This window comes from Pseudophryne corroboree, chromosome 4, assembly GCF_028390025.1.
Source record: "Pseudophryne corroboree isolate aPseCor3 chromosome 4, aPseCor3.hap2, whole genome shotgun sequence".
In the NCBI taxonomy this organism is placed as follows: domain Eukaryota; kingdom Metazoa; phylum Chordata; class Amphibia; order Anura; family Myobatrachidae; genus Pseudophryne; species Pseudophryne corroboree.
Genome location: NC_086447.1, coordinates 81,424,968 through 81,436,586, shown reverse-complemented (window position 1 = coordinate 81,436,586; position 11,619 = coordinate 81,424,968). Strand labels below are relative to the sequence as shown.

Here is an 11,619-nt window from a genome sequence, read left to right as displayed (position 1 = left end):
GTTATGCTTGGGAGGGGGGACCCCACGCAATTTTTTTTGCAGATTTTACACTAAACAGACCCTTTCCCATAGATAACCATGCACAGATCTCACTGACCCGTGCATGGTTATCCAAACTCGACTGGAAAAAGCAGGTCTATTTTTTTGCTGCTTTTTTTTAACAAATTGAAAAAAAACAGACCCGCACTTGAGCACTCAGAAACTAACACCCAAATACGAATGAATAGTGAATTCCCGTATTCTATGAAATAACAGCCGCGTTTGACCGATGGTCTATTCATTCGTATTTCTGAACATTGTCATTCAAACCATTACGAATAGTCCCAACACTGCCGAGATTGTTGCTTAGTGAATTCCCGGTTTGGGACTTAGAAAAAAAACCACAAATCGGACAAACTCGAATTCTTAGTAAATATTGGCCATGGTGTATTTTGCTTGCACATGTCCAGAAAGTGAACAGTCCCAAATGTGCCATTGTAGAGTGAGATGCATTATGGATGCAACATATACGACCAGAAAGGCAGAATAGGGGTGGGAAGGGGGTCATGCCAATATGACATATTTCAGACCAGCAACTATGCCGGTTTGAATGTATCTTTTTGCCAGAGCTAATAAATGCTGATAGTGGTGACTTGTTCCACATTAGTTGCGTGCAATCGCACAGATCTTGTGTTTTTCTGGATTGACAGATAAACCAACAGCAGCACGGAGGTCCAGCTTAGCCCCAGGAGGAGCCTGGAAAGTGAAGTTCTGCAGCAGTCTTGTAAAGAACAGAAACAGTTCCATTTTAGCCAAATTCTCTCCAACACAACCTCTTTTACCTGAAACATAAAAAGCACAAAAAACCAATCACATGGAGATATAGTATAAGAAAATTATTTTTCTCCTGCACGTGGACCCTCATTTACTATTTACTATGTAGAGAGGAGCAGAAATATAGAGGGTAATTCAGACCTGATCATAGCAGCAAATTTGTTAGCAGTTGGGCGAAACCATGGGCCTAATTCAGACCTGTTCGCTCCTTGTTTTTTTTTGCAGTCCTGCGTTTGCATAGTCGCCGCCCATAGGGGAGTGTATTTTCGCGTTACAAGTGTGCGAACACATGTGTAGCAGAGCTGTACAAACAGATTTTGTGCAGTCTCTGAGTATCCCAGGACTTACTCAGCTGCTGCGAACACTTCAGCCTGTCTGGGACCGGAATTGACATCAGGAACCCTCCCTGCAAACGCATGGACACACCTGCGTTTTTCCAACTACTCCCAGAAAATGGTCAGTTGACACCCAAAAATGGCTTCCTCCTGTCACTCTCCTTGCGAACACCTGTGTGAACGGATCCGTCGCAAAAACCCATCGCTGAGTAGCAATCCGCTTTGTACCCGTGTGACGCGCCTGCAAATTGCGGTGCATATGTATGCGAGGTTTAGACCGGCGACTATGTAAACGCAGGACTGCAAAAAACCGAACAGGTCTGAATTAGGCCATGTGCACTGCAGAGGGGCAGATATAACATGTGCAGAGAGAGTTAGATTTGGGTGGGGTGTGTTCAAACTGAAATCTAATGTGCAGTGTAAAAATAAAGCAGCCAGTATTTACCCTGCACAGAAACAAAATAACTCACCCAAATCTAACTCTCTCTGCACATGTTATATCTGCCCCCCATGCAGTGCACATGGTTTTGCCCAATTGCTAACAAACTTGCTGCTGCGATCAACTCAGAATTACCCCCATGGTTTTGCCCAACTGCTAACAAATTTGCTACTATGATCGGGTCTGAATTACCCCCATAGAGCGATCACAAAGGCAGTAGAACCCTTTATTTCAGTTGGGTCTTATAGCAAACTGGATGCGACCAGCATCCCACCTTTCGGGATGCTGGTGGTCATGTGATCAATGCCGGAATCCCGACACCACTCTGACTCCCGGCGTCGGAATGCCGACTGCAGATGTCCCAAAGGTAAGTATCGGGGTGAAGGTTAAGGCCCAGGGGAGGGGTTAAGGTTAGGCACTAGAAGGAGGGTTAGCCGTATACACCACCATGCCCCCCCCCCTTCGCCCCCGATGCTTAGCCCTGGCTGCCACGTGACTTAACCCTAGCTGCCACCTCCACTATCTACCGCCACCCCAGGCAGGTCAGGGTAGGGGACAGGGGAGGGACACCCCGACCGCCGGCCTCCCGTATCACACCCATAGGAAACACAATGGGTGTTGACAGACAGCCCATGGGTTGAAGATACCTGTCAGTTTTAGCGATTTAGCTGTTAAAATTAAAGTACCAATAGTTTAAAAGGCACAGCCAACCTTGTTTTGTCTTTTAGATTTTTGCTTCTGTCCCGAGTAGCCGAAAACTTGCAGGTACGTGCACCTCACATGCTGTTACATTTACCTCTTTATCTTTTCACTAGGAGCCATGGGCACTTTAAGAAATTGATAGTGTGGGCTGGCTCCTCCCTCTATTCCCCTCCTACCAGACTCAGTCTAGGAAACTGTGCCCGAGGAGACGGACATACTTTGAGAGAAGGATCTAAAAGGATAGTGGTGAGATTCCAAACCAGCACACACAACTAGAGGAAAGCCTAGCTAACCAAACTTTAAACCAGGAACAGCAACCGCTGAACCAACAATATTTAACCAAGTAACAGTGCAGGAAGAAACAAAGCACTGGGCGGGCACCTAGTATCCTCTACGGACTACGAGTAAAGGATTTACCGGTAGGTAATTAAAATCCTATTTCCTCTTACATCCTAGAGGATACTGGATCCCACATTAGTACTATGGTGATGTACCAGAGCTCCCAAACCAGGTGGGAGAGTGCTGAGGTTCCTGCAGAACTGATTGACCAAACTGAAGGTCCTTAGAGGCCAAAGTATCAAACTTGTAGAACTTAGCAAACGTGTTCAAACCTGACCAAGTAGCTGCTCGGCAGAGCTGTAAAGCTGAGACACCCCGGGCAGCCGCCCAGGAAGAACCCACCGACCTAGTAGAGTGGGTCTGTACAGATTTTAGACACGGCAAACCTTCCGTGGACTAAGAATGCTGGATAGTAAGCAGAGCCGGCCCTAACCAATATGATGCCCTAGGCAAGGTTTTTGCTGGTGCCCCTAGCACCACCACTGGTTCCGCCTCTGACCTTGCACCTCTTTCCCAGCACCATCACCACTCACCCATAGCAGTCCTTATTTTGGTGTTTGTACCCCCTATATTTTAAATAGGAACAGTTCACACATTTGGCGCTCAGCCCAAAAAGGGGTGTGTTTTTGCTGGCAAGGATCATGGCCACACAATAGTAACCCCAATTCCAATTATGCCACACAGTACTGCAACTTTATTCACATTTGATCATGCGATAGTGTCCATAATTCATATTACATCCCACAGTAGTATCACTTTACCTTATAAACGTTACTCCTCACAGTAGAGACCCTTATTCACATTACATCACACTGAATTGCTCCTTATTCACCAGACAGCACACCCTATTGCTCTTTATTCACATTAGACGACACAGTAGTGCCCTTTCTATACGCAACGCCACATAGTAGAGCACCTTATACACATAATGCCACAGAGTAATGCCCCTTACACATACAGTATGAGACACATTATTAATGTCTTTATAAACATAATGCGCCTTACACATTATGACAACCTTTATTAATGCCCTTTTACACATAATGACTCTTACACATATGCCGCACATTATTAATGCCCTTATACACATAATGACACACATAGTGCCCCTTACACGGGATCAGTACGCAATCCCGCTGGACGGGATCCCGGCGGTCGAAATACCGACGCCGGAATCCCGACCACACAATTCCGACAGGGGTGGCGAGCGGAACGCAGCCCCTTGCGGGCTCGCTTCGCTCGCCACGCTCGGCACACTATTATATTCTCCCTCTATGGGTGTCGTGGACACCCACGGAGGGAGAATATGTCGGGATTGTGCCAGTCGGGATTCCGGCGTCTGTATTTCGACCGCCGAGATCCCGTCCAGCGGGATGTTGACCGCAACCCCCTTACACATATGTTGCACATTATTAATGCATTTTTACATGACACATATAATGCTCCTTACACATATTCTGAACACTACTGCACAACCAACCCACCTGCACACAGCACTCACACTGCCACTGACACTGTGACCTCTGCCTCTGCTTGGATACAGATGTGTCCTCATAAATCTTGCCTCAATGCTAACGTTGGGCACCTTTTGTATGAAAATGCATCTTATTTGCATTGTTATGTGGCTAGAATGCACAAGCAGCTTCTGCTGATTAAAATGATATGCAGCATGCCTATATACTGTCTGCGACTGTGGCTGTATCTGCATATGAAATGCTACACACAGAATATAGGCATGCCGCATATCATTTTAATCAGCAGAAGCTGCTGATGCCCTTAGGCATATCAAATGCCCTAGGCAATTGCCTAGTTTGCCTATGCCTATGGCCGGCTCTGATAGTAAGCCTGATCCTGCGTGCAATTGTCTGCTTTGAAGCAGGACACTCAATTTTATTGGGATCATAGAGAACAAACAGCGAGTCCGATTTCCTGTGATGAGCTGTCTGCTTCACATAGATCTTTAAAGTCTTCAGAACATCCAAGGGACTTTGAAGTAGCAGAGGTGTCAGTAACCACAATAGGTTGGTTGATGCAAAACGCAGACATCACCTTTGGAAGAAATTGCTGATGAGTTCTGAGTTCAGCCCTATCTTCATGAAAAATCAAATAGGGGCTTTTGTGAGACAACGCCCCCTGCTCCGATACACACCTCGCAGAAGCTAAGGCCAACAATGTGATGGTCTTCCACGTAAGAAACTTGACGTCAACGTCCTGTAAAGGCTCAAACCTGTCCGACTGAAGGAACTGCAACACCATGTTGAGATCCCAAGGTGCCGTAGGAGGCACAAAGAGCAGTTGGATGTGCAGAACCCCCCTCAAAAATGTCTGAACCTCAGGGAGAGAAACCAATTATTTCTGGAAGAAAATGGATAAGGCAGAAATCTGGACTTTTATGGAGCTCAAACGTAGGCCCACATCCACACTTGACTGTAGAAAAAGGAGAAAACATCCCAGTTGAAATTCCATCGTAGGGAATTTCCAGTGTTCACACCAAGAGACGTATTTTTTCCAAATACGGTGGTATGGTTTAGGCGTTACCCCCTTTCTGGTTTGGATCAGGGTTGGAATAACCCTATCCAGGATTCCTTTCCGGGCTAGAATTTGACGCTCAATCTCCATGCCGTCAAATGTAGCCATGGCAAGTCTTGATAGACGAACGGCCCCTGTTGGAGATGGTCCTCGTGAAGATGTAGAGGCCACGGGTTCTCTAGGAGCATCTTTATTAGATCCGCATACCAGGCCCTTCTTGGCCAGTCCGGAGCAATGAGAATTGCTTGAACCTTTTCCATTTTTATTCTTTTGAGAATCTTTGGGATCAATGAGAGTAGTGGAAACTAGAGATGAGCGGGTTCGGTTCTCCGAGATCCAAACCCCCCCGAACTTCACCCGTTTTACACGGTTCCGGGGCAGCCTCGGATCTTCCCATCTTGCTCGGTTAACTCGAACGCGCCCGAACGTCATCATCCCGCTGTCGGATTCTCGCAAGATTCGTATTCTATATAAAGAGCCACGCGTCGCCGCTATTTTCACTCGTGCATTGGAGATTGAACGGAGAGGACGTGGCTGCATTCTCTCCCTGTAAAGCGCCGTAATCTGTGCTCAGTGTGCTGCAAATATCTGTGCTCAGTGTGCTGCAAATATCTGTGCTCAGTGTGCTGCAAATATCTGTGCTCAGTGTGCTGCAAATATCTGTGCTCAGTGTGCTTTATTGTGGGGACTGGGGACCCCCAGTATATAATTATACTTATAGTAGTGCAGTACAGTAGGCCATTGCTGTATCTTCCACCTCTGTGTCACTGCAAGTATCCATTCCATATCTGTGCAGCATTTTTGTGAGCAGTATATATAGTATTACAGTGCAGCATTTTGGTGACCCAACAGTATATAGTTGTGTACAGTAGGCCATTGCTGTATCTTCCAGCTCTGTGTCACTGCAAGTATCCATTCCATATCTGTGTAGCATTTTTGTGAGCAGTATATATAGTATTACAGTGCATCATTTTGGTGACCCAACAGTATATAGTTGTGTACAGTAGGCCATTGCTGTATCTTGCAGCTCTGTGTCACTGCAAGTATCCATTCCATATCTGTGCAGCATTTTTGTGAGCAGTATATATAGTATTACAGTGCAGGATTTTGGTGACCCAACAGTATATAGTTGTGTATAGTAGACCATTGCTGTATCTTGCAGCTCTGTGTCACTGCAAGTATCCATTCCATATCTGTGCTGCATTTTTGTGAGCAGTATATATAGTATTACAGTGCAGCATTTTGGTGACCCAACAGTATATCGTTGTGTACAGTAGTCCATTGCTGTATCTTGCAGCTCTGTGTCACTGCAAGTATCCATTCCATATCTGTGCTGCATTTTTGGGAGCAGTATATATAGTATTACAGTGCAGCATTTTGGTGACCAACAGTATACATACTGTATATAGTACAGTCCAGTAGGCCATTGCTCTTGATATATTACTGGCATATAATTCCACACATTAAAAAATGGAGAACAAAAATGTTGAGGGTAAAATAGGGAAAGATCAAGATCCACTTCCACCTCGTGCTGAAGCTGCTGCCACTAGTCATGGCCGAGACGATGAAATGCCATCAACGTCGTCTGCCAAGGCCGATGCCCAATGTCATAGTAGAGAGCATGTAAAATCCAAAAAACAAAAGTTCAGTAAAATGACCCAAAAATCTAAATTAAAAGCGTCTGAGGAGAAGCGTAAACTTGCCAATATGCCATTTACGACACGGAGTGGCAAGGAACGGCTGAGGCCCTGGCCTATGTTCATGGCTAGTGGTTCAGCTTCACATGAGGATGGAAGCACTCATTCCCCCACTAGAAAACTGAAAAGAGTTAAGATGGCAAGAGCACAGCAAAGAACTGTGCGTTCTTCTAAATCACAAATCCCCAAGGAGAGTCCAATTGTGTTGTTTGCGATGCCTGACCTTCCCAACACTGGACAGGAGGAGGTGGCGGCTTCCACCATTTGCACGCCCCCTGCAAGTGCTGGAAGGAGCACTCACAGTCCAGTTCCTGTTAGTCAAATTGAAGATGTCACCGTTGAAGTACACCAGGATGAGGATATGGGTGTTGCTGGCGCTGAGGAGGAAATTGACAAGGAGGATTCTGATGGTGAGGTGGTTTGTTTAAGTCAGGTACCCTGGGAGACACCTGTTGTCTGTCGGATAAATATGGCCATTGACATGCCTGGTCAAATTACAAAAAGAATCACCTCTTTGGTGTGGAATTATTTCAACAGAAATGCGGACAACAGGTGTCAAGCGGTGTGTTGCCTTTGTCAAGCTGTAATAAGTAGGGGTAAGGACGTTAACCACCTAGGAACATCCTCCCTTATATGTCACCTGGAGTGCATTCATCAGGAGTCAGTGACAATTTCAAAAACTTTGGGTGACAGCGGAAGCAGTCCACTGACAACTAAATCCCTTCCTCTTGTACCCAAGCTCCTGCAAACCACACCACCAACTCCCTCAGTGTCAATTTCCTCCTTAGACAGGAATGCCAATAGTCCTGCAGGCCATGTCACTGGCAAGTGTGACGAGTACTCTCCTAACTGGAATTCCTCCGATGGATCCTTGAGTGTAACGCCTACTGCTGCTGGCGCTGCTGTTGTTGCTGCTGGGAGTCGATCGTCAACCAGAGGGGAAGTCGGAAGACCACTTGTACTACTTCCAGTAAGCAATTGACTGTCCAACAGTCCTTTGCGAGGAAGATGAAATATCACAGCAGTCATCCTGCTGCAAAGCAGATTACTCAGGTCTTGGCGGCTGTGTTGGTGTTAAACGGTATCCACCGTTAATTCACAGGGAATTAGAGAATTGCTTGAGGTACTGTGTCCCCGGTACCAAATACCATCTAGGTTCCATTTCTCTAGGCAGGCGATACCGAGAATGTACACAGACTTCAGAAAAAGAGTCAGCAGTGTCCTAAAAAATGCAGTTGTACCCAATGTCCACTTAACCACGGACATGTGGACAAGTGGAGCAGGGCAGACTCAGGACTATATGACTGTGACAGCCCACTGGGTAGATGTATTGCCTCCCGCAGCAAGAACAGCAGCAGCGGAACCAATAGCAGCATCTCGCAAACACCAACTCGTTCCTAGGCAGGCTACGCTTTTTATCACCGCTTTCCATAAGAGGCACACAGCTGACAACCTCTTACAGAAACTGAGGAACATCATCGCAGAATCGCTTACCCCAATTGGACTCTCCTTGGGATTTGTGACATCGGACAATGCCACCAATATTGTGCGTGCATTACATGTGGGCAAATTCCAGCATGTCCCATGTTTTGCACATACATTGAATTTGGTGGTGCAGAATTGAAAAAAAAAATGACAGGGGCATGCAAGAGATGCTGTCGGTGGCCCGAAGAATTGCGGGCCACTTTCGGCATTCAGCCACCGCGTACCGAAGACTGGAGCACCAGCAAACACTCCTGAACCTGCCCCGCCATCATCTGAAGCAAGTGGTGGTAACGAGGTGGAATTCAACCCTCTATATGCTTCAGAGCATGGAGGAGCAGCAAAAGGCCATTCAAGCCTATACATCTGCCTACGATATAGGCAAAGGAGGTCGAATGCACCTGACTCAAGCACAGTGGAGAATGATTTCAACTTGTGCAAGGTTCTGCAACCCTTTGAACTTGCCACACGTGAAGACAGTTCTGACACTGCCAGCCTGAGTCAGGTCATTCCCCTCATCAGGCTTTTGCAGAAGCAGCTGGAGAGATTGAAGGAGGAGCTAAAATGGAGCGATTCCGCTAGGCATGTGGGACTTGTGGATGGAGCCCTTAATTCGCTTAACCAGGATTCACGGGTGGTCAATCTGTTGAAATCAGAGCACTACATTTTGGCCACCGTGCTCGATCCTTGGTTTAAAGCCTACGTTGTATCTCTCTTTCTGGCAGACACAAGTCTGCACATGTTCAAAGACCTGCTGGTGAGACACTTGTCAAGTAAAGCGGAACGTGACCCATCAACAGCTCCTCCTTCACATTCTCCCGCAACTTGGGCTGCAAGGAAAAGGCTAAGAATTCCGAGCCCACCCGCTGGCGGTGATGCAGGGCAGTCTGGAGCGAGTGCTGACATCTGGTCCGGACTGAAGGACCTGCCAACGATTACTGACATGTCGTCTACTGTCACTGCATATGATTCTGTCACCACTGAAATGGTGGAGGATTATATGAGTGACCGCATCCAAGTAGGCACGTCAGACAGTCCGTACGTATACTGGCAGGAAAAAGAGGCAATTTGGAGGCCCTTGCACAAACTTGCTTTATTTTACCTAAGTCGCCCCCCCTCCAGTGTGTACTCCGAAAGAGTGTTTAATGCAGCCGGTCACCTTGTCAGCAATCGGCATACGAGGTTACTTCCAGAAAATGTGGAGAAGATGATGTTCATCAAAATGAATTATAATCAATTCCTCCGTGGAGACATTCACCAGCAATTGCCTCTAGAAAGTACACAGGTACCTGAGATGGTGTATTCCAGTGGGGATGAATTAATAATACTCTGTGAGGAGGGGGATGTACACAGTGAAAGGGGTGATGAATCGGATGATTAGGAGGAGGTGGACATCTTGCCTCTGTAGAGCCAGTTTGTGCAAGGAGAGATTGATTGCTTCTTTTTTGGTGGGGGCCCAAACCAACCAGTCATTTCAGCCACAGTCGTGTGGCAACCCTGTGGCTGAAATGATGGGTTTGTTAAAGTGTGCATGTCCTGTTTATACAACATAAGGGTGGGTGGGAGGGCCCAAGGACAATTCCATCTTGCACCTCTTTTTTTAATTTATCTCTGCATCATGTGATGTTCGGGGCTAATTTTTTTTAAATGCCATCCTGTCTGACACTGCAGTGCCACTCCGAGATGGGCCAGGTGTTTGTGCCGCCCACTTGGGTCGCTTAGCTTAGTCATCCAGCGTCCTCGGTGCAAATTTTAGGACTAAAAATAATATTGTGAGGTGTTCAGAATAGACTGGAAATGAGTGTAAATTATGGTTATTAAGGTTCATAATACTATGGGATCAAAATGACCCCCAAATTCTATGATTTAAGCTGTTTTTGATAGTTTGTTTTTTAAAACACACCCGAATCCGACAAAAAAATTTCAGGGAGGTTTTGCCAAAACGCGTCCGAATCCAAAACACGGCCGTGGAACCGAATGCAAAACCAAAACACAAAACCCGAAAAATTTCCGGTGCACATCTCTAGTGGAAACACGTACACCATCTGGTAGACCCATGGAGTCACCAGAGTGTCCACCGCAAGTGCTTGCCGGTCCCTCAACCTGGAACAATACCACTTGAGCTTCTTGTTGAGATGAGAGGACATCATGTTGATTTGTGGAATTTCCCACCGACGTGTCAAACACCCGAACACCTCCGGGTGAAGTCCTCAGTCTCCTGGGTGGAGGTCGTGTCTGCTGAGGAAGTCTGCCTCCCAGATGTCTACTCCCGGAATGAAGATTGTGGACAACGCCACAGCATGTTTTTCTGCCCAGAGGAGAATCCTTGTTACCTTTGATATTGGTGCTCTGCTCTTCGGTCTGCCTTGTCGGTTTATGTACATTACTGCCGTCACATTGTCCAACTGAACCTGAATGGCTTGATCTTGAAGAAGATGCGATGCCTGTAGAAGGGCGTTGTATACGGCCCTTAGTTCCCGAATATTGATTGGAAGAATGGCTTCCTGGCTTGACCATCTTTCTTGGAACTGTTCCCCCTGGGTGACTGCTCCCCAACCTCTGAGGCTTGCGTCGTTGTTAGCAGAATTCAATTTTTAATCCCGACCCTTTGGCCCTCAGTCTGGTGAAAATTCTGAAGCCACCACAGAAGAGAAATCCTGGCTTTTGGTGACAGACGGATCCACTGGTGCATGTGAAGATGCGATCCGGACCATTTGTCCAACAGATCCAGCTGGAAGGGCCTTGCGTGAAACCTTCCGTAATGCAGTGCCTCATAAGTGGCTACCATCTTTCCCAGAAGGCGAATTAATAGATGCACCAATATCCGGGATTGTCTTAGAACACCCCACACCATCGACTGGATCATCAATGCCTTTTCCAATGGAAGGAATACCTTCTGTGCCTCTGTATCCAGTATCATCCCCAGGAACGGAAGCCTCCTTGTTGGTTCCAGATGAGATTTTGGTAGGTTCAGAATCCACCCGTGATCCTAGAGTAGTCGGGTTGAGAGGGCAATGTCATCTAACAACCTCTTCCTGGATGGTGCTTTTATCAGCAGATTGTCCAGGTACGGTATTATGTTCACTCCCTGTTTGTGGAGGAGAAACATAATCTCTGCCATTACCTTGGTGAACACCCTGCTGTAGACACCAAGAATTCCCCCTCCTCTAGACCTCAGATCACTGTTCTCAGAGACTCCATCCTGAACTTGAACACCCGTAAGTACGGGTTCAACGACTTGAGATTTAAAATGGGCCTACCGGACCGTCCGGTTTCGGAACTA

At 46.8% G+C, this 11,619-nt stretch overlaps 1 protein-coding gene across 1 annotated transcript in view; it reads right to left on the bottom strand.

Moving 5' to 3' along the window:
* Positions 1-439: 439 nt before the first annotated feature.
* Positions 440-11,619, bottom strand: part of LOC134908938 (cytochrome P450 2K6-like) — a 183,973-nt gene continuing 172,793 nt past the window's right edge. The window contains exon 10 of the mRNA XM_063915200.1: positions 440-821. Within this exon, the coding sequence (XP_063771270.1) occupies positions 643-821 (179 nt within the window). The 3' untranslated portion in view covers positions 440-642. The remainder of the gene's footprint in view (positions 822-11,619) is intronic.